This window comes from Macaca fascicularis, chromosome 1, assembly GCF_037993035.2.
Source record: "Macaca fascicularis isolate 582-1 chromosome 1, T2T-MFA8v1.1".
Lineage (NCBI taxonomy): Eukaryota > Metazoa > Chordata > Mammalia > Primates > Cercopithecidae > Macaca > Macaca fascicularis.
In genome coordinates, this window is record NC_088375.1 from 47,805,453 (window position 1) to 47,830,081 (window position 24,629).

The following is a 24,629-nucleotide window of genomic DNA, read 5'->3' on the forward strand; positions in this document are numbered from 1 at the left end:
CTATCAACTTATGAATACACAGAAGAATTCTTTCATTTTTAATCCATCATTTTAGTTATTTTTGTGGGAAATCTGTGTTACCTCTTGCTATTAGTTTGGTACAAATGTAACTGTGGTTTTTGCCATTACTTTTAATGGCAAAAAAGTACCTTTACTTTTATTTTCCTTTTTTTTTTAAATTCATTGTATTGATTTACTCAAATGGCTATTTACTTTTTAAAATTATAACTTAATTTAATCTCATTGCACATCTGCCTCTCATTAATAATTTCCTCCCCTTTGCCAATACTAATAATGGAAACGTTTTACTCTGATATATCTAATATGAAAATTATATTTCACCAAAAAACTGTATTCCATAATGTGTCACCTGCTCATTAAGATGCTATCGTCTTAATTTTTCATTCTTTCATTTTCCTATCTCTACTCTCCACCCACCCAGGATACTTTTGGAATTTTTGTATTTCTATTCTCCCCTCCTTTCAAAAGTGTTTCAAGAAAAGACTTTTGTATGTTTGTATATTTATTTTTTTTCTGAGATTGTATAGTTCTAAACTAGGATATCCATTTTTTTTGCATTATGTCACTTTTGTTATTATTTAAAACATAGTACATATATTCAGAGTCTATGAGTTTACATGCAGATCTGAAATCTATGACTATATTTATATACATTCAAACACACACACACATACACACTCACTCACAAACACTTCTATATATTGTATTGCATATTACATCCTAAATTAATTTTCTTGTATTTTCTTTCCTTTAATCTATAGTTATGAGACAGATTTTCTGTTAATTTTCTATTTGTAACAATTCTCCATTAAATAATATATTACTCTTAACAGCAAATTATTTGAGAGTATAGTTCTCAAATGTTCAGGAATTTTCTCTACCAGTTATATTTCTTTAGAGGCTTATAGTGACTTTTTCTAAATGATACTGCGTTTTGTGGGATGCCTCAGTGTATGTGTTATTTTTTTTTTTCTTTATTTGCTCATTTGGACTCCAGTTCAACTGCAAGAATATTAGAATACTCCATTGGTAGCAACCCTGAGAGTATTGGAAGACTACTAGAGAAAACTATGCCACGCAGCTGTAGCTTAAATAGAACAGCAGTAGCTTATTAGTTCTCAGATAAAAATCATGTCACGTTCATTTATGTAAGCCTATTCCCCAGCAGCCCTAAGCACAACACAGACACTGAATAAACATTCTCCAAATATGCAAATAAATTGGACCTGCAGATACACTTACCCTTATATGGAGTACTAAATATTTTTTATTATTTCTAGCAATTACAGGATCAATTACTATTTATACATTTTGCTTTAATTTCTAATATTATTAATTCAAGTAAGAGCAATTAAATGTTTACACTAATCTCATTAAAACAAAAAAGAATTAAGAGATGTTTCAAATGTAAAAAATAGCAAGTGATTTTTCTTATAATAAGCATCAAGAAAAATAAAATGTGTTAACTTAAGCAAAAGTAGTAATGTATTATGTAAAAATATGATAATTTTATAATTTCCAGCTTTATTTTAGGTCATCATTTTCAATGGACAGTATTCTATTTGGTTTTCAAATTTTAACTTACACCAAAGGTGAACTTCTTTGAGAGTTTGAACTGAATTGTGTAAGCCATTTTGAGTTATGTGAAGGTGAGAGTACATTTTTCATGCACTTAGCTAAAGCAGGCCCCAACCTTCTCTACTGATGCAAGTCACAAAAGACTAATGCTATATATTTTATAGTCAATAGGATTATTAAATTTCTTATCAAAACCTCTAAATTTAAAAGGAAAAAATAATTTTTAAGATGACAAAATTTCCATTTACGAGTCCAAAAATTGCTAATAGAAGATAGTAGTTTAAAAGGAAAGAAAATACAATTAAGGTCAACTCAGATTTCTGTCTAAATTAGATGGAAAATGGATATAGGACAAATATCAAATTAGTGTAGCATTTCAGGGCAGAAATGTTATGAAGTTAATGCACTTTGAAATGTAAAAGTAATTTAACCTCAACCTTTTACAATCCACCTAGAGGGAAAAGCAGAAGCTAAAATAGAAATTCTATGCCAAACACATCCTCAAGTGAGTTTTGATCACTTAAAGCTTGAACTCCTCTTAAGCAGTATAATGGGTAAAATATCCATTATGAAGTGACATAAAATAAATTCGGAATTACGTATCACATCACAAATTATATCTTAAGCCTAGCTAAGTTTTATTAAATTCCCTGAGCAAAAAGTGTTCAAATTTAAGATGGAGAGATAACATATTAAATGTTTAGAATGTTAAGGGGGAAAATATGATGTCTTTTTTAAGCTGATATTTGTCAATGGCATGTCATATTTTTAAACTCACTTTTACTCCAGCTTACTGTGGTAGTGTTGGATCTCTATTCACTTCCTTTCAAGTTACCACCAATTTGATAAGCCTGTCCTTTATGTCATTACTCAAGTCAGTGATGAAATGGTTGAATAGGATGGGGTCAGGGGTATTGCATCATTCATTTATAGAGATTATTATATGTAAAAGGAAATAAGAGACTCTCCAAGAATTGAGCAGCTCTGAGGTATGGTTTAAGATAGTATTGTACGAATTTAGCTTGGAAGAGTATGAAAGCTGCATTTGCCTGATAATAAACAAAACCAGAAGTTGTACAATGTGTAGTGCCCGAACTAGTTCCTATTAGGAATAGAAGGGAAGGAATGGAAACCAGAGAAATCTGCAAAACCCATTCACTGATTAGATACAGAGAATAAAAGGAAAAATGGCATACAAAGAGTTATTTGTCACCATTTATAACTTGATATAAATGTGATAAACTGAGGGAAACGTTTTCAGTTACTGATTATGGTAGAAAATAACTTAGTTTTGGTCAGTTTAGAGTTGATGCTTGATAAAATATAAAATAGACAAAACATACGTTCTTCTTTGATGAAATTTCTTATATGTCAATGCTTCATTAATAAAAATTGCATCACATGCAAAATTATTTATTAGCATGTAAGAAAACATTCTCTGACCCAGAGAATGAAGCCTCTTCTTTCAGAGGCCTCTAATGTGTTTTGCCTCTATTCCTTAGACCATCACTAATATCTATGCCTCTATTGCTACAGTTTATATTTCCATTTAAGCCACTGTGATAAGTTGTATTGGTGGTCAAAACATTTTCTGATGCCCATTTTCCAAATATGGGACAACTTCCTCTAGGGAAAGAATAGATCTTCTCTCCAAGGAGTATCAAAATCAGGGTAGTGAAATCCAGCTATCTGATATGTAGGTAATAAAAGGGTGTACTGTGTGGAGATAATTTTTAGATAATATTCATAAAAATAAAACTAGACTGCTTTCCATTATTAGCATGGATTGGCAATTTTAAATGCTGTCAGGGATAAGATAATCCACTCTCCAAAAATGCTTGTTGGTCCAAGTTCTAGACAATTGTCTGGGCTCAGGGCAGCCCTTATTATGTCACTGTCTCATCTTCTAACCGCAGGATTGACCATATAACTTACTTTGACCGCTGGCATGAAAACAAGCTGAAGTAACAAATGCCACTCTTAAACATAAGCTTTAAAAAACATCATCTGCCTGTGAATTTTCCACTTTTCCCTTTGCTAGAAAGGACTCAAGAAGTGGTCCTCTGTTAGCTGGCTTTTAGTGTAACTGTACATAGCCACAGTTAGTTTGCAACAGATATGTAACATGAGTGCAAAATAAACCTGTGTGTTTTCAACCACACTGGAAATTTTTTAAATCATGACATAACTAGCCATTTCCTTCTAAGATACTACTACCACGAATGTTAAAATTGCTATCACGATGCCATCCCTATGTCATGCTAAATTGACAGAAAATTGTATTTAGGACATCCATTCCCTCATACCATACATGGTACCATATACTTTTTCTGTAAATCTAGAAATATTAAAATCAATAAAAGATGTATTTTGAAGATGGCCTTTCCTAGGATTTTCATCACTTTGCCAAGTGATGAAATTAAAAATTTATATCATTTGTGGATCGGGAAATCAAACTTTCTTTTATCTCATTTAGTCATGAAAAATAAACCTTTGTTAAGCAGACAAAAGGGAAGTCAAGAACACCTAGACCTAATACTAGTACCAATAATTTTTGACAATAATCTTGGCAAAATTTTAAGTGACCACTCAAATAAAGAGAGTTGTCAAATGTTTGGATTCCTGAATTCATTTCATTCCTTCACATATGGGAAGCAGAACCTTAGAATGTTCTACCAATCACTTTTCCAACCACTCTCCAGTGATTACGGGTGGAAATACATATATTCACCAGAAAACTTAGCCTGAATCTCAGGTTCAGTACATTTTCGTAAATTTTAATACAGGGTTCTTGTATTGTAGTGTGGTTTTAATAAGAAATATGCCCTTAACTTGGCATAGTGGCTCGTGCCCGTAATACCAACAATTTGGGAAGTCAAGATGGGAGGATCTCTTGAGGCCAGGAGTTTGAGACCAGGCTGGAAAACATAGTGAGACCCCATCTCTATAAATAATAATAATAATAATAATAATAATAATAATACAATTTTAAAAAGTAAAACACCCTTAACTGGGTTCCCTTTTTAGCAATTGGTTTCTTTTGGAAAAAGTAAAAGAATTTTGAAATTTCTACTCTCTAACCAAGTTATTTTTCTGTGTTAGAGCTTATTCCTGAGTCCTATGTATTTGCTTGAACTTGTACTTATAACTATGAGCATAATTTTTAAAAATAACTTTTATAAAGCACTTAATATGTGCCAGGTACTGTTCTAAGCACCTTAAAAATATTAACTCTCCATATTTTCCTGAAAACCTTATGATGTAAGTGCTATTATTATCTTTCTTTTACAGATTATTAAACTAATACATAGAGATGACAGTTAATTGAGCAAAATCACACAATCAATACGTAGTGAGATTGGGACACCAACCTAGGGCCATGTCGCTCCAGAATTAGAGCTCTTCATTTCTCTTGTCTTTGGCCTATTTCTGATATCATATGCCATGCTGAACCAAGGGGTTTGTACAAATTGTGTACAGAAATGGGAAATAAGGAGATACTTCTGTCAAACATTTAACTCTCTTCCTAGGAATGCGATAAAAGAAATTGAGGAAAAGCATTTATGTCTAATAATGACTGTGTAATATCTACTGCCAGGTAGATAAATCAATTTCAGAACAATATGGGAGGGTTAGAATGCAAAGGTATTGTTTCATTTCACTTAATATGATATTTAACAGTACTCTTTAATAATAACAACAATAACATAAAAAGAGATGGCTCATAAACCATGCTCATACATTTCAAAACCAACAAATAGTTTCTTTATTTACCAGAGATCTGATCAAATGTAGGCAAACTAATCCAGTTTTTCTCTTTATTCACACACTGATGATTAATAAAAAGATGATTTTTAAAACATTGAGTTCTTATTCATTCAATAGATGAGAGAACACAAGTCTCTCTACTGAAGGTTTGTCATATACACTGTAACACAGATTTAATAAAAAGTCACTCTGTATATAGTTTATAAAGACTTTTTTTTCCTTGTAGGCACCTTTATTACTGGCAGCTGACATTTCACAAATTCACCAAAATGCATTTAACAAATATTTGTTGAGTGTCAGTGTGTACAACGCTGCTGTGTTCCATGCTCAGTGCTGCGAGCATTTCAAAATGAGAGTGATTCTGCCAAAGAGTTTTACCTATTGGTTACACTGATGGGATTTCCTAGTTTAGTTGTGCTGTGATCTTGATGCTTTGGAGACCATGATGTAGAATATACAGAATTATTATGAAAATAGATAGCAACTGTGTGTTGTTAAAAATAAGGTATTTACAAAAGAGAGTACTGAGTTTTCTTTCTGCTTACTAAAAGAGCTGTTACTCCACTACACTGAAGAAGAAGAAATATGAGGATGTAGAAAGCTTAAGGCCTATTGGGGATTCCTGTGAAACTTTTCAAAGCTGTTTCAGTATCCATGCTAAAGTTGTTACCACTTACCTAATTTTAGCAATCTGAAACACTGGGATTGCTTCAGTTTCTGATTGCCACAACATCATCGATTCTGCTCATGCTGAGTTAGGTTCATTTAATTTCAATTAGCATTTATTGAGCTCCTATCTTATACGGAGCTCTGATTGGAGAGATGAGACAATAAACTACTTCTGTAATAAAATAAGTGCTCATTAACATTATGATGCATAATAAAGCTTATGACTTTTAGCACTTAAAGATGCTAGTTTTTTTTTAATTATTATTATTAAACTTTAAGTTCTAGGGTACATGTGCACAACGTGCAGGTTTGTTACTTAGGTATACATGTGCCATGTTGGTTTGCTGCACCCATTAACTCGTCATTTACATTAGGTATTCCTCCTAATGCTATCCCTTCCCCATGCCCCCACCCCACGAGAGGCCCCAGGGTGTGATGTTCCTCGCCCTGTGTCCAAGTGTTCTCATTGTTCAATTCCCACCTATGAGCGAGAACACGTGGTGTTCAGTTTTCTGTCCTTGCGATACTTTGCTCAGAATGATGGTTTGCAGCTGTATCCATGTCCCTGCAAAGGACATGAACTCATACATTTTTATGGCTGCATAGTATTCCATGGTGTATATGTGCCACATTTTCTTAATCCAGTCTATCGTTGATGGACATTTGGGTTGGTTCCAAGTCGTGGCTATTGTGAATACTGCCACAATAAACATATGTGTGGATATGTCTTTATAATAGCATGATTTATGACCCTTTGGGCATATACCCATTAATGGGATCGCTGGATCAAATGGTATTTCTCATTCTAGAACCTTAAGGAATCCCCACACTGTCTTCCACAATGGTTGAAATAGTTTACACTCCCACGAACAGTGTAAAAGCGTTCCTGTTTCTCTACATTCTCTCCAGAACCTGTTATTTCCTGACTTTTTAATGATCATCATTCTAACTGGTGTGAGATGGTATCTCATTGTGGTTTTGATTTGCATTTCTCTGATGACCAGTGATGATGAGCATTTTTCCATGTGCCTGTTGGCCGCATAAGTGTCTTCTTTTGAGAAGTGTCTGTTCGTATCCTTGTCCCACTTTTTGATGGGGTTGTTTGTTTTTTTTCTTGTAAATTTGTTTAAGTTCTTTGTAGATTCTGGACATTAGAGCTTTGTCAGATGGGTATATTGCAAAAATTTTCTCCCATTCTGTAGGTTGCCTGTTCACTCTGATGGTAGTTTCTTTTGCTGTGCAGAAGCTCTCTAGTTTAATTAGATCCCATTGGTCAATTTTGGCTTCTGTTGCCGTTGCTTTTGGTGTTTTAGACATGAAGTCCTTGCCAATGCCTATGTCCTGAATGGTATTGCCTAGATTTTCTTCTACAGTTTTTATGGTTTTAGGTCTAACATTTAAGTCTCTAATCCATCTTGAATTAATTTTGGTATAAGGCGTAAGGAAGGGATCCAGTTTCAGCTTTCTACATATGGCTAGCCAGTTTTCCCAGGACCATTTATTAAATAGGGAATCCTTTCCCCATTTCTTGTTTTTGTCAGGTTTGTCAAAGATCAGATGGTTGTAGATGTGTGGTGTTATTTCTGAGGCATCTTTTCTGTTCCATTGGTCTATATATCTGTTTTGGTAACAGTACCATGCTGTTTTGGTTACTGTAGCCTTGTAATATACTTTGAAGTCAGGCAGCATGATTCCTCCAGCTTTGTTCTTTTTGTGTAGGATTGCCTTGGCAATGCAGGCTCTCTTTTGGTTCCATGTGAACTTTAAAGTAGATTTTTCCAATTCTGTGAAGAAAGTCATTGGTAGCTCGATGGGGATGGCATTGAATCTATAAATTACCTTGGGTAGTATGGCCATTTTCACGATATTGATTCTTCCTATGCATGAGCATGGGATGTTCTTCCACTGGTTTGTGTCCTCTTTTATTTCGTTGAGCAGTGGTTTGTAGTTCTCCTTGAAGAGGTCCTTTACATCCCTTGTAAGTTGGATTCCTAGGTATTTTATTCTTTTGGTAGCAATTGTGAATAGGAGTTCACTCATGATTTGCCTCTCTGTCTGTTATTGGTGTGTAGGAATGCTTGTGGTTTTTGCACATTCATTTTGTGTCCTGAGACTTTGCTGAAGTTGCTTATCAGATTAAGGAGATTTTCGGCTGAGATGACTGGGTTTTCTAAATATACAATCATGTTATCTGCAGACAGGGATAATGTGACGTCCTATTTTCCTAATTGAATACCATTTATTTCTTTCTCTTGCCTGGCTGCCGTGGCCAGAACTTCCAACACTATGTTGAATAGCAGCGGTGAGAGAGGGCATCTCTGTCTTGTGCCAGTTTTCAAAAGGAATGCTTCCAGTTCTAGACCATTCAATATGATATTGGCTGTGAGTGTGTTATAAATAACTTATTATTTTGAGATATGTTCAATCAGTGCCTAGTTTATTGAGAGTTTTTAGCATGAAAGGCTGCTGAATTTTGTCAAAGGCCTTTCTGCGTCTATTGAGATAATCATGTGATTCTTTTTGTTGGTTCTGTTCATGTGATGGATTACATTTATTGATTTGTGTATGTTGAAGCAGCCTTGCATCCCAGGGATGAAGCTCACTTGATGGTGGTGGATAAGCTTTTTGCCGTGCTACTGGATTCGGTTTGCCAGTATTTTATTGAGGATTTTCACATAGACGTTCATCAGGGATGCTGGTTTTAAATTCTCTTTTTTTTGTTGTGTCTCTGCCAGGCTTTGGTATCAGGATGATGCTGGCCTCATAAAATGAGTTAGGGAGGATTCCCTCTTTTTCTATTGATTGGAATAGTTTCAGAAAGAATGGTACCAGTTCTTCCATGTACCCCTGGTAGAATTTGGCTGTGAATCTGTGTGGTCCTGGACATATTTTGGTTGGCAGGCTATTACTTATTGCCTCGATTTCAGAGCCTGTTATTGTTCTATTCAGGGATTCAACTTCTTCCTGGTTTAGTCTTGGGAGGGTGTATGTGTCCAGGAATTTATCCATTCCTTCTAGATTGTCTAGTTTATTTGTGTTGAGGTGTTTATAGTATTCTCAGATGGTAGTTTGTGCTTCTGTGGGATCAGTGGTATCCCTTTTATCATTTTTTTTTTAATTTCATCTATTTGGATTATTCTCTCTTTTCTTCTTTATTAGTCTTGCTAGTGATCTTTCAACTTTGTTGATCTTTTCAAAAAAACAGCCCGTGGATTCATTGATTTTTTGAAGGGTATTTTTTTGTCTCTATCTCCTTCAGTTCTGCTCTGATCTTAGTTACTTCTTGCCTTCTGCTACCTTTTGAATGTGGCTGTTTTTGCTTCTCTAGTTCTTTTGATTGTGATGTTAGGGTGTTGATTTTAGATCTTTCCTGCTTTCTCTTGTGGGCATTCAGTGCTATATATTTCCCACTATGCACTGTTTAAATGTGTCCCAGAGATTCTGGTACATTGTGTCTTTGTTCTCATTGGTTTCAAAGAACATCTTTATTTCTGCCTTAATTTCATTATTTACCAAGTAGTCATTAAGGAGCAGGTTGTTCAGTTTCCATGTAGTTGTGTGGTTTTGAGTGAGTTTCTTAATCCTGAGTTCTAATTTGATTACACTGTAGTCTAAGAGACACTTTGTTGTGATTTCTGTTATTTTACATTTGCTGAGGAGTGCTTTACTTCCAACTATGTGGTCAATTTTGGAATAAGTGTGATGTGGTGCTGAGAAGAATGTATATTCTGTTGATTTGGGGTGGAGAGTTCTGTAGATGTCTCTTGAGTCTGCTTGGTGTAGAGCTGAGTTCAAGTCCCGGATATCCTTGTTAACCTTTTGTCTCGTTGATCTGTCTGACATTGACAGTGGGGTGTAAAAGTCTCCCATTATTATTGTGTGGGAATCTAAATCTCTTTGTAAGTCTCTAAGGACTTGCTTTATGAATCTGGGTGCTCCTGTATTGGATGCATATATATTTAGGATAGTCAGTTCTTCTTGTTGAATTGATCCCTTTACCATTATGTAATGCCATTCTTTGTCTCTTTTGATATTTGTTGGTTTAAAGTCTGTTTTACCAGAGACTAGGATTGCAACCCCTGCTTTTTATATTTTTTCTTTCCATTTGCATGGTAGAGCTTCTTCCATGCCTTTATTTTGAACCTATGTGTGTCTCTGCATGTGAGATGGGTCTCCTAAATACAGCACACTGATGGGTCTTCACTCTTTATCCAATTTGCCAGTCTGTGTCTTTTAATTGGGGCATTTAACCTATTTACATTTAAGGTTAATATTGTTATGTGTGAATTTGATCCTTTCATTATGATGTTAGCTGGTTATTTTGCCCATTAGTTGATGCAGTTTCTTCCTAGTGTTGATGATCCTTATAATTTGGCATGTTTTTGCAGTGGCTGCTACCAGTTGTTCCTTTCCATGTGCAGTGCTTCCTTCAGGAGCTCTTGTAAGGCAGGCCTAGTGGTGACAAAATCTCTCACCATTTGCTTGTCTGTAAATGATTTTATTTCTCCTTCACTTACGAAGTTTAGTTTGAACTGTATATTAAATTTTGAGTTGAAAATTATTTTCTTTAAGAATGCTGAATATTGGCTCTCACTATCTTCTGGCTTGTAGAGTTTCTGCAGAGAGATCTGCTGTTAGTCTGATGGGCTTCCTTTTGTGGATAACCCAATCTTTCTCTCTGGCTGCCCTTAATATTTTTTCCTTCATTTCAACCTTGGTGAATCTGACAATTATGTGTCTTGGGGTTGTTCTTCTTGAGGAGTATCTTTGTGGTGTTCTCTGTATTTCCTGAATTTGAATGTTGGCCTGACTTGCTAGGTTGGGGAAATTCTCCTGGGTAATATCCTGAAGAGTGTTTTCCAACTTGGTTACCTTGTCCCTGTCACTTTCAGGTACACCAATCAAACGCAGATTTGGCCTTGCCACATAGTCCCATATTTCTTGGAGGCTTTGTTCATTTCTTTTAACTCTTTTTTCTCTAAACTTCTCTTCTCGCTTTATTTCATTAAATTGATCTTCAATCACTGACATCCTTTCTTCCACTTGGTCTAATTAGCTAAGCTTGTGCATGCATCACGTAGTTCTCGTGCCATGGTTTTCAGCTCCATCAGGTCATTTAAGGTCTTCTCTACACTGTTAATTCTAGTTAGCCATTCGTCTAATCTTTTTTCAAGGTTTTTAGCTCCCTTGTGATGGGTTCGAACATCCTCCTTTAGCTCGGATAAGTTTGTTATTATCGACCTTCCGAAGCCTACTTTTGTCTGCTTGTCAAAGTCATTCTTCGTCAGGCTTTGTTCCGTTTCTGCGAAGAGCTGTGATCCTTTGGAGAAGAAGAGGTGCTCTGGTTTTTAGAATTTTCAGCTTTTCTGCTCTGGTTTCTCCCCATCTTTGTGGTTTTATCTACCTTTGGTCTTTGATGATGGTGACCTAGAGATGGTGTTTTTGTGTGGATGTCCTTTTTGTTGATGTTGATGTTGATGTTATTCCTTTCTGTTTGTTAATTTTCCTTCTAACAGTCAGGTCCCTCAGTTGCAGGTCTGCTGGGGCTTGCTAGAGGTCCATTGCAGACCCTGTTTGTCTGGGTATCACCAGAGGAGGCTGCAGAACAACAAATATTGCTGCCTGATCTTTCCTCTGGAAGCTTCATCCCAGAGGGGCACTTGCCTGTATGAGGTGTCAGTTGGCCCCTACTGGGAGGTGTCTCCCAGTTAGATTACACGGGGGTCAGAGACCCACTTGAGGAGGCAATCTGTCTGTTCTCCAAGCTCAAACACCATGCTGGGAGAACCACTGCTCTCTTCAGAGCTGTCAGACAGGGACGTTTAACTCTGGAGAAGTTTCTGCTGCCTTTTGTTCTTCTATGTACTGCCCCCAGAGGTGGATCCCACAGAGGCAGCAGGGCTTGCTGAGCTGCGGTGGGCTCTGCCCAGTTCGAGCTTCCCAGACTTCTTTGTTTACCTACTCAAGCCTCAGCAATGGTAGATGCCCCTCCTTCTGTCAGTCTGCTGCGCTAGCAGTGAGCAAGGCTCCCTGGGTGTGGGTCCTACCAAGCCAGGCGCGGGATATAATCTCTTGTTGTGCCATTTGCTAAGACCATGCCCAGGAAAACAGGACACTCACACCCAAATACTGAGCTAGTTATTGTTTTAAGAGCTTTTCAAATATTAGCTTACTTGAAAAATAGAGAAAAATCAATGAAACTAAAAGCTCTTTCTTCAAAAAGATCAACAAAGTTGGAAAAAAAATGTTAACTTAGGTTGATCATGATAAAAAGAGAAAACCCATGTAACTTAAAATAACGACACTAGAAATAACTAAGAATCAAGAATAAATAAGGGCTATTACTACTGACCTTACAGAAACACTAAGAATATTAAATAAATAGTATGAACAATTCCATGCCATCAAATTGTATAATTTCAATGAAATGGAAACATTTCTAGAAAGACAGAGACTTTCTTAACTGATAACCTCGATTTCCTTTATGACATAGAATATGAAGGTCATTGCTCAGAGTTAGAAGGGCCAAGCTTGGAAAGAGTTGGTGAGGAGAGTGATAGATATTTGGAAGAACCATGTAACTGTAAGATAACACTGAACAAGGGCTAGCCATGATGGTTCAAGCCTGTAACCTCAGCACTTTCGGAGGCCAAGGTTGGAGCATCTCTTGAGCCCCTTAAGTTCTTGACACTGAACTCAAGAAGAAAAACACGATATGAATACACCTATAACAGGTGAATAAATTGAACTAATAACCAAAATCTACCTACAAAGAAAAGCCCACATCTAGTTGGCTTCACTGATAAATTTAACCAAAAATTCAAGGAAGAATTAATACCAATTCTTCACAAACTCTTCCACAAAATAGAAGTGGAAGGAATATTTCCCATTTGCTTTTATGAGGCCACTATTACCCCCTACCAAAACCAGACAGATGTATCTCAGGAAAATATAGTCCAATATCCACTTTGAATATAAGCATAACAATCCTCAGCAAAATACTGGCAAACTGGATCTAGTCACAAATAAAATAAATATACACATTGACCAGATGGGATTTAGCCCGAAGAATGCAAAGTTTATGCAATATCCTAAAATCGATTAATATAATAAATGATGTAAATAGAATTAAAAATAAAAATTACATGCTTAATAGATACAATAAAAAAGCATTTGACAAAATCAACACACTTTCATGTAAAAAACACTCACCAAGCTATGAACTGAAAATAATTTCCTCCATATAATAAAGAGCATGGATGAAAAACCCATCCTAGCTAATAGTGATAGAAGGAATACTTTCTTCCTAAGAGCAGGACAAAGGAAGAGTTTCCACTCTCACCACCAGGACAATTAGACAATAAATAAATAAATAAATAAATAAATAAATAAAGTACAATACAGACTGGACAGAGAGGTACAATTATCTCTGTTTGCAGATAACATTATCTAGTAGAAAATCTCAAAGAAGGTCAGGCACGGTGGCTCACGCCTGCAATCCCAGCACTTTGGGAGCCTGAGGCAGGTGGAACACTTGAGGTCAGGAGTTCGAGAGCAGCCTGACCAATATCGTGAAACCCCGTCTCTATTTACAACACAAAAATTATCCAGGGGTGGTGGCAGGCACCTGTAGTTCCAGCTACTTGGGAGACTGAGACAGGAGAATTGCTTGAGCTGGGAAGCAGAGGTTGCAATGAGCTGAGATCATGCCACTGCACGCCAGATCAAAAAAAAAAAAAAAAAAAAAAAAAAAAAAAAAAAAAAGTAACAGTAACTAAAAAAATAAAAAATAAAGGAAAAAGAGAAAAGAAATAAATAAAGAAAAGAAAACAAAAAGAGACTGGTTACCAGTATGGGAGAGGTGGTAGAGGGAGATCATGAGAAGATATTAGGTCAGTGAGTGCAAAGTTGCAGTTATATAGGATGAATAAATGTTGAGATCCAATGTATGACATGAAGATTATAGTTAAAAATATTGTATTGCCTAGTGGAAATTTGCAAAGAGAATAAATTCTAGTTGCCCTCAACACAAAGAAAAAAGAGTGTGCAAGATGAAAAGATGTTTGGTATGGTAATTTGCTTGGCTGTAGTAACCATTTCACTATGTTTAAGTACATTAAAACACTATGTTGTACACCTTAAATATACACAAGCAAACAGAATACCAAATATGGATCTTTCCTATAAATGCAAAATATAAAATGTGCCATTATTATCAATGGTTCACATGCATAGTTTCTTGGGCATTCTTAAAGTAAGTTTTAAATATGTGTGTGTGTGTGTGTGTGTGTATATATATATATATATATAGGAGCAAAATTAAAAATAAATATATTATCATTTTACTGATTTTACCCCCAAATAACGAATAATTTACTTATCAAAACTGCTTCTTGGAAAAGTATTGTTGGGTTTAATTTTATAAATAGCTTTAAAAAATTTAATGTAATGTATTTTATAATTTCAGAAGTGTAAATTTAGAGTTAGCTATAGTGCCTCTTTTCAATATCACCTGCAACACTCTTACGTTAACTATGCAGCACTAAAAAATCATTTCAAGATGGGTTTTTTTAAGCTGAAATGTTGACCTTCAAGCTAATTGTAATATGTTGTTTCTGCTTATTCCTAGGTTTGCTGCTCAAAACTTTCCAAACACTATAATATTGAAAGTTATCTGATTGTCTTTTCTATATTTGAAGAATACAAGAAATACAGGAACATATCAGTAATTATTTTATGAAAATAATTACTTAAAATATTTTAGTAGTGTCCTATTATAAAAACTTAATTTTACTCAGTGCATTATTTCTAAAAATTAAAATAAGAAAATTCTCTTTGAAAATATATATGACATAATACATCAGGTGACAGATTAAATATCCTTTCAAAGTATATAATGTATTGTGTTTTTCACATCACCATAAATTATATAGCATTAAAATTTATTAGACTATTTAAAAATAAAAATATGTTAGTATATTTTTTGAATAACTTAAGTCAATTGAATTGGATCTTCAGAAAATAATGACCAACTCTAGACATTACACTTCACATTTTATTGGACTACAAATAATACTGTGAGATAATATTTGATATAAATGCTATTAATTGCAAGAGTATGGCAACTAATTAAACTATGGGTGTTTGTGTCAGTTTTTTTATTTACAGATTAATTAACAAATTATAGTCTACATTTATATTCATAATTATAGAAGACAAAACAAACAAATTGCTTTATTCCACTTTCTAGAAACTGGCTCATAGTTAAATTGTTTAACTCTTGTGATTTGTAAGAATTAGCATGATAAAAGCTGGCATGATTTTGCAGATCTAATTATATTTTTGCTGTTACCTGATAACAACTCTATTTACTTTATTTTTTAGCAATTTTCTGTCTCATAAATTCTGTAAATCACAGAACAACTTTTGCTCTAGAAATTAAATACCTACTATACGTCACTTAAAACACAACTTACATTACTAAATCAAAGAAACTGTGAACTTGTTATCCTTAGTTTGACAATTTAAAGCACACAAGCAATGCACTGAACCTTTAAGGATTTAGTAAAGGAATTGAGATCTTGGTTTCAGAGACTACAAGAGTACTTTACATCAAATTGTTTATTCAATAAGAAAAGATTTCAGTAGTTGAATACCCTTGGATCCAGCCTACCAAAGTCCCTTCACCCATCTACTCAGTTCCTCATACTTACTTCTAAGCACTTGCAATCTTAGTCAAACTTGTAATGAAGAGAGACACCTTTTACCTGCGCAGGGACACATTTGATAAGTAATAAAAATAAAAGATAATCTCCACACAAAACTGCACAGACACATCAGTGTTCATGTAACTCAGAAGGTTCGACTTCCTGCAGTGCACATGGTCATGGGTTTCTGGCTCCAGTCTCGCTTGAGCACAGCACACAAGCACAATGCCTTTCCCTGGAACCTTCATAATAACCCTGACTGCAGCTAACCCTGGCATGCAAAATCATCAGCTACTTAAAATTACAGATGCCTCAGAAGGAAATATCCTTTAGGTCTAAATTAAATTCTGAAGGGTGCAATTGTTCTCCTTTCTTTCCCATTCCCCACTACCTCGCCACCTCACCCTTGCACTCTCTATGAATTTCTATGCCTGTATTCATGGCTATGTTGTCACCAGCTGGTGCTTATCTCATTTCCTTTTTTCCTTAGTTACAGCACAAGATGGGTACTTCTGTTCACAGTGATATAGACCTTGTATCATTCCCACTGTTTGCTGTTTCCTCCAACTAATGTAAGGCCCCCTTTCCTCCCATTTCCAGCCACTCTACACATACTTTAAATCATTTTTATTATGTGCACAGAAACTTCTTTCCATGGTTAATGGACAATAGGCATTCCCTGTGGCCCTGTCCAGGTGAGTCTGTTGACTCCCAAATTCCAGATTACTCTTTCGTTCTCCTGCGAACTTCCTGTAAGTGTCACTTCTTTGGGACTCGTTTCCACCACACAGCTAGGTTATAGACTTAACGAAGCACCATTATTCCCATTTGTATTAACAGAGTCTAAATGCAATGCCTCTATACAATAGTATGCCTCAATAAAACATATGGTTTTTTGTGCCATATACTTCTCCTGTGGGAGAAGAGAAGTATATGCAAATAACCATTATGTTTTGACATGTAATGTGTCTGTATATTTCTTACCTAGAGTACAAAAACTGTTGTATAATTTCACAGTCACACTTGGTGCTAAACAATAACAACAAAAATCAATAGCCATATAATAAAATCATTTACAACAATGATTTCTTCCGTTAGAAAATAGTTTGACCAAAGTTTCTGTTTATATCCTTGAAACTGATTTCTGGAAAAGTCTAGTTTTCCTCAGCAACCTCAAGCTAAGTTTTTCTAACAACATCTTCCAAAACTTTTAAATTAACTGAAACATTTGCATTCATGCTGGCTACATTTTTATCTGTACAGCATAAATACTATTTATATACTTGTTACTCAATATAACATTAGTCCTGGAGTCAGAAGCCAACTAACTATATTGCATGATTTATATCTACTGAAGTTTCCCAACACCATCTACTAGCAATATTAGGATTTTGCGTATTGTCTGTGTAACCCTTAAGTTAAAGGTATTTCCACATCACCTTTTATTTTCTCCAGTACATTCTGAACAAAAAGATACACTTGGAGCAATCTTCTGAACATTCTTAACCCATTTATGGGTTTAAGTTGAAGTAGTAACTTTTCAACTAACTGACACAAAAATGAACACACATTAATTTTAGTTTCATAAAGTAATAGAATGTTACATTTAATCATTCATTTTTGTATTAACTATGAAAGGTTAGATTTGAAACACTGAAATGCTCTCTCTATATTATTTTGTTATGGCCAACTTAGACTAGGATCATACTGTTCTGACTCTGTTAATTTTACAATGGCCATTTGACAAGTGGAATTACATTGAGCTAATTTGCCAGAGAATATGTCTAAAACTTACTGTTTAGGAGACAACAATTTCTCCTCTCTATTTCTCAATCTCTTTTTCTCATTCATTTTATTTTTTCTTTTGAAAATCAGAACTAAATTATTCTCCTCTCTTTTCAGTTTTGATAAAGTCAACCTTAGTGTATTCAAAGTCAAATGCCTTTAGTGAACACATAATATTAATCCACCAATTCTAGATTATTGTATATTTTGCCTCCTAAAAACCCATATAACCATGCATCTGTACATCTTAATATATCTTAAAAACATTGAGGGGTCATTTTCCATGAAGCAGGACTTCTTAAAAATATTTTGTGCCATGGATGACTTTAAGCCCAATAAAGCCTCTCTTCTCAGAATAGTATTTTTAGATGGGTAAAATAAATTAAGGAGAATTATAAAATAAATTGATGTTATTAAAACAAATTTGTATCCATGTATAGGGAGTCTGTGTACCCCAAGATAAATTCATACAATTCAAATATACTTTAATTACATGTTACCATGAAAAATCTCAACCTACTTAGCAAGTAAAAAATTATATTGAAATACGTACAAATTCATCTTAAATATATTACATAACTGAAAGCAAGAAAATTGTAAATATATTTTTATAAAATAATTGTTTAAATTCATGGAATAAGCAAGTACATAGAAATGCATTTTGGATATAGAAGAATCAAAGAATGGAAGGTGATAATTTTAGCATAAACTCATTCTTACCTTGATGGCAGTGGATGCAATTTGAATGTGGTGAAGTCTCCGAAGTGTGCTGTCCCTGTCAATGAAATAAGAGGCGGCTAGCTGATGCAGCGTCTCCAGAGTGACCGAAGAGCTATTGGTGCTGGAATCACTTCCTTCAGCTCGTTTGCTCAACTTCCGCTTGTCCACAAAAATTGTGAGTGATTCTTCTCCTGCATTAATAACATTGCAAATTATTCCATTTTCCACTTAAAAGCTAGTGCAAATAAGATTAAGTGTCACAGAAAACCTCCCCCTGCAAAAAAATTAACCTCCCCAGATAGTTCACAGTGGGATTTTGCCTAAAGTTTGATATAAAAAAATTGATAATACTGAAAATGTAAAACTTCTAAATCTATTTTTATAAAATGAGTGTAAAATTAGCACAGATATCTAAAAATCATCATACACAACACATTTTACATTTAATAAATATTGATGCAAAATTATGACTAAAGCAATAATGAATAATATCCAACAGTAAATATTAAAAATACATATCTCATGACCAATAGGATAATTCCAATAGTGCAAAGCTGGCTCAATAGTGGGAAATCATTAATATAATTCAGAATATTAACATATCCAGAAACAAAAATGCTGCTATCCTTTATTGCTTCAAATACATTTGATGAATAATTATAACTATTTATGATTAACTAAGAATTAATAAATTAGGAATCAATGAATAATAATGTTTTTTTTTTCCATAGAGATGGAGTCTCACTATGTTGCCCAGGCTGATCTCAAACTTCTGGCCTCAAGTAATACTCTCACCTCAGAATCCCAAAATTCTGGCATTGCTGCCATGAGCCACTCCACTTGGTAAAAACTTCTTTAAAGAAGTAAAATATAGGATCCTAAGCATAAAGGCCAGCATCTTTCTTAATGGGGAAACCCAGGAGGCATCCCTATTAAAATCAGAACCAGACAAACATACCCACAGTTGCTTCTATTATTCAACATGCTAATAAATATATTAAAATGCAAATATAGATGAGAATGCAAATTAGAATCACAGTGTCAGAAAAAGCACTTAAACTATGTTTTTTTGCAGATAATATGATTACGCAGGTGAAAATCCAAAATTTAATGGACAAACTACTGCACATATACAGTTACAAAACTTAGTAAGGTAAAGCAAATAATAAAAATATTACTAACTCAATAGACTGACACACACAAATATTAACTAAGTATAAATAATAACGGATTAGATCACACCATTTAAATGACACAAAAAATGTGAAATGTACATGAAAAATTTGTAAGTCACTTCTGAAAGTTGCCATAATAGACCCTATTAAATGACATGATAGATATTTTTTCTTGAGCGTAAATATTCGACATCAAAATATATCAGTTTATCTTAATATAAAATAATGTAATCTGATTAAAAAACTGAATAGATCATTGTTTTTGTTTCCTGGAAGTAGGAAAATTAATCATGTCAATAATGAATTGTAAGTGAAAAAAGTAAAAAAGACTTTTAAAAAGAATAGGCAAGAATGAGAACATCTTACCATATCTGAATGCAAATTGTAAAACCTGTATAATTAAACAGTGCAGGCTGACACATGAATAGGCACACAAATTAGAACAGGAAAAATATCCATAAAATAATAAGTACATGTGGAAATTTAGCATGTAATAAGAATGAGACAGTAATTCCTTGGAAAAAGATAGCCTTTTTACTAAGTGACACCTAAATAGCAATTTGGAAAATAAGGGATATGATTCTATAAAAGGATAGATTCCAAACAGATTAGATACATGATTATTTAATGAAATGAAACCATTCAAGTACTAGAGGAGAATTCATGAAAATACAAAGGAAGGAAATAATTCATAACTAAAAATCCCACAGTATGGAAATAAAAGATACATTAATTAGAACAAGTAAAACCAGATTTTTTTTAGCACAAAATCACAATAAAACAAATTTTGCATTGAAAAGGAATATTTACAACTTATATAACAGATAAATGATTAATTCCTCTAACATTCCAAGAACTCCTAGAAATCAAGAAAAAGAAACACAAAATTCAGATAGAAAAACAGGAATAAATAGGAAAAGAGTGTTCAGACAAGAAGAGATAAAACTAGCCCATACAGATTTGAAAATATATTCAATCTAAGTCATAGCATGAAAAATACAAATTAAAAGTATGCTGGTATATTACTTTTCAATGATGGAATCTGCCAGAATCCAAACTTTGACAACCTGTGCAAATCTATGGGAAAACTAGAAATAAACAGGTCTTCTGATGTATTGTTGGTGGGATTGCAAAATGATGTAACTTACATAGAGGGAATTTTGGCAATAGTTATCAATAATCAACTCCACAATCCTACTTTTAAGAATGTATTTCAAAGAATGACTGACTAAAATATGCAAAATGTGTCTCACTGTGGCTTCATTATTGACATTTGGTAACAATATAAATTCCTATCAGTAGGAATAAACTAGTTTACAACCGTACAGTGGAACACTGTGCAGCCAGAAGAAGGCAGCAAAAATTATTTCTACAGAGATATCACAAAGTGGATAAAAATTGTTTCCTAAGAGTTTTTTATAAGAAAAGGGGAAGATACAAGTATACACGCATATGTATATATTTCTTTCTATTTGGAAAAAAGCATCAAACAATGGAAGGATTAACCAAAAGCATTTATGCATATTTACCTACAGATACAGAAAGGTAACAGGATGAAGAAACACTTTTGCAAGAAAGATTTCTCTGAATATATTTTATCATGTTGTTTAAGCACTGTAAACAGTTTTAAATGCTTTATTTATAAAAAGTAAAATTATATCAAATTTTAAAAGCCATTCCTAAAAATTAAAAACAGAATCCAATGCTACTAATTGTGTATCATGTTTGTAAAAATAAAGTGACTTAAGAACACAGTATTTTGAATGTAAATCAATTTTTGGAATATATTACAAAGACAAAAGTACAAAGAATCAATAAACTTCATACCATAGTATATGAGCAGCATATTCATAGTAGTATGGTTTTATGCAGTATGTTGCTACATATGAGTATATGGGTATTCATTGTACAAATATCTCTACTTTGGGTGTCTTTGAAAAACCATTGAAGAAAAAGTCATAATGGGATGAATATTCATAACTCTTGTTCCACATCTGGTCCAGGTTTAAAATCTATTTTTTCATAATAAAAATATCCTGAAGTAATTGGTAAGTTCATAACCAATACTATGGCTAAAATAAAACTCTAAAGGATTTGGCTATTCCCAGATGATTCCACTTGGAAAATGAATTAAAATGTTGAAGAAGCATCCAAGTTCAGCCTTGATGCATTCAATGTTTTCTACAGATTCTTGTATTTAGAAGGAGACTTACACGATTTTTAAAATGTAATAATAATATCAAATATTTCCTTCAGTTGAATAATATATTAAATTCAAAACATTGATCCAATTAACCAATTAGACATTAGTTTTGCCTCCTGGAGATGCAAGAAGACCATTTTAAATATGTGAAGAGAGTCATTTTTGGTAAGTCTCCCTTTATATAGTAGTGAATTTTCCTATTACTCAAAGTGTTGCAACATTAATTGAAAATCTATATGTTGTTGAGCAGAAGAGAAAATTAGACCAATAGAAGGCATTCTTTCACTGGATTATGAGGTCCTGGAAGACAGACATTTAGAATTAGTTTTAGTTAAGATGTAAGTGTACCAAATTTTCTGTAGAACGGATTTGAGTTCTAATGCTGGTTTCAATTTAGTAACTGAATGATCTTCAACAACATATCTCAGGACTCAGTTTCCTCTTATGGAACATGAGCACGGAAATTATTTCCTCACAGAGCAGCTGTAAGCTGAAATAGATAGCTGTAAAGGGTTTGGAATATGGCTGGGATCTAGTCATTCAAAAATTGTTAATATATTATTATTCTCTTCTATTGACCACTATGATTCAGAGTTGCATAAATCAACTCATTCCATACCTAGAAGTTTCTAGTAAATTTATTTATTTATTTATTTATTTATTTATTTATTTATTTATTTATTTTTTTTTTTTGAGACGGAGTCTCCATCTGTCGCCCAGGCTGGAGTGCAGTGGCGTGATCTCGGCTCACTGCAAGCTCCGCCTCCTGGGCCGACGCCATTCTCCTGCCTCAGCCTCCCGAGTAGCTGGGACCACAGGCGCCCGCCTCCGCGCCCGGCTAATTTTTTTTTTGTATTTTTAGTAGAGACGGGGTTTCACCGTTTTAGCCAGGATGGTCTCGATCTCCTGACCTTGTGATCCACCCGCCTCAGCCTCCCAAAGTGCTGGGATTACAGACGTGAGCCACTGCGCCCGGCCAGTTTCTAGTAAATTTAGCTATTTTATCTTATTTGTGATAAGAAGTTGGCCTTTCTACTTTTATATATTCTTTAACCCTGTCCTATAGTCTGCAACCATATACGGAGAGTAAAGATCTCCCACAACAGTTCTTTAAATATCATATTTCTATCTATGTTGATTTTCAGATAAATGCTTCTCAGATAAATACCATATTTCTATGTATGTCTTTGCTTTACAGGTAAGTATGACACATCATTAATTTCTTCTTAATGGGATTCCAATTGAGCCATACTTCACCCCACAAAAAAGGTGGAGCACATGCTCATCTTAAAACAGTGAATTAAAACCAATTTGATTTAGGAATACTTTGCACATGTTAGGTTGTCCCACGACACAACTGGAAAGTAATAAGAGGCAGGGACCACCATTTTCGCATAGTCCTTATTGTAACTATATGAATGATAATACAAACCTAATATATGTTGAGGCAATTAAAGATGAACGTAGAAAAATGGTGGTCTATATCATCATCACAAATAAGAGGGGTTTCATTTTCTATCTACAGGAGATTTAAAAACAATGATTTTTCAGCATCCACATTTGCTTGTAAGTTACAGATTAATATGACTTCTTACTTCTGTCATGAAGGATATGTATTCCACACAAGAAAAATCAAATGATAATACATTGGTATTATCATAACACACTTTTATTACTAATTCTATTGTTTATGTTTTAATTGGCTTGGTTTCAATTAAATAATTCTAAAGGGATTATAACATAATGAGGGCAAATGAAACATAAGGTTTAGAGTCAGGTATGTAAGGGCAAATCCTAGTAATAGCACATCATCTCTCTACTTGATGACTATGGGGCTTTGGTACAGTTGCATATTTACTTAGCATTCCCATCTCTAAAACAAAGAAAATATCCTTCTCTCAATTATCTGTGGAGATCAAATAATACAATCCCTCTACAGTACCTGGCAGAGCATATATTATGAGTGCAGTAAATGTTCTTTCTCTCTTTTCCTTTTTATTAAGACCCAACAGTTGATGAGGAAGTTTTAAATTTTCATAAGCTAGGATTTCATAGATTTTTAATTGCACCATGGTAATCTGGACTTAGTCATAATTGTTTCTATTGGTTCTAATAATCAATATATATAAGATTACTAATAATAGTAGTGGGTTATCATTTCTAATAGCTTGATAAAGAGAATCCATTCATAAATTGCTCATGGTTCTTCTCTACGGTATAATTTTAATCCATGTATGCAAAAACTTTCCTTGCAGGTATGCATGTGAGGCAACTTAAATCTGTAGTTTAAATCACCATAATAGTTCCTTTAATGAATACCCTGTTTAAAACCCTTACTTACAACAGAGCACACAACTATTTGATGTAAACCCTTTACCTCGTGCTAAATTTCAACTTTTATAAAACATGGATTGTAAATTTTTAAGAAATTTTGACAAGGCCACTCAATTTACATGGAGACTAGGCCTATTTCTTTCCTATAAGAGATTTGTTTTTTTTTTTTTTTCAGTTATACATAACTATCATACTTTTGTAATTATCTTCTTCACAGTCATTTGAGATTTTTACAAACTGAGAAGATGCATTCTCAACTTTTACTGTAACTTTTCCACAAGTATTAAATCATAACAATTCATCAGAACATACTTAAATGACAATCTTCAGATTTGAAACTGAAATAGTGTTATTCAATCAACTAAAAAAAATGTGTTCAAAAGTCATTTTTATTCATTTTATTAAACCAGCTGTAGCTCATAAGCATGACATGGGTTCCAAAGGACATCCACACATTTTGTAAAAACTAAATATGATTTTGTAAATGATTCAACATTCTGAGTCTGTTAGGCAGCAAAAGGATTAATGACTGTCGATATAAAAAGATGTGATTGTTCCACATAGAAATCATGCAGCTGTGTCTCACATAACTAAAATTTTGTGGTGGTTTATGGTCATTAAAAGCACATATTAAAGGATGCTTTCATAGAAAATGAGAAACAGGGGGCA

At 33.9% G+C, this 24,629-nt stretch overlaps 1 protein-coding gene across 19 annotated transcripts in view; it reads right to left on the reverse strand.

Annotated features, from left to right (window-relative positions):
- BRINP3 (BMP/retinoic acid inducible neural specific 3) overlaps positions 1-24,629 on the reverse strand; it is a 400,301-nt gene that overhangs the window by 164,652 nt on the left and 211,020 nt on the right. For all 19 annotated transcript variants that reach the window (XR_012428565.1, XR_012428566.1, XR_012428564.1 and 16 more), the window contains one exon: positions 18,249-18,439. Coding sequence is in view for 6 of the 19 variants with exons in the window: in XM_074026365.1 (XP_073882466.1) it covers positions 18,249-18,439 (191 nt within the window). In the remaining 13 variants the exon portion in view is untranslated. The remainder of the gene's footprint in view (positions 1-18,248; positions 18,440-24,629) is intronic.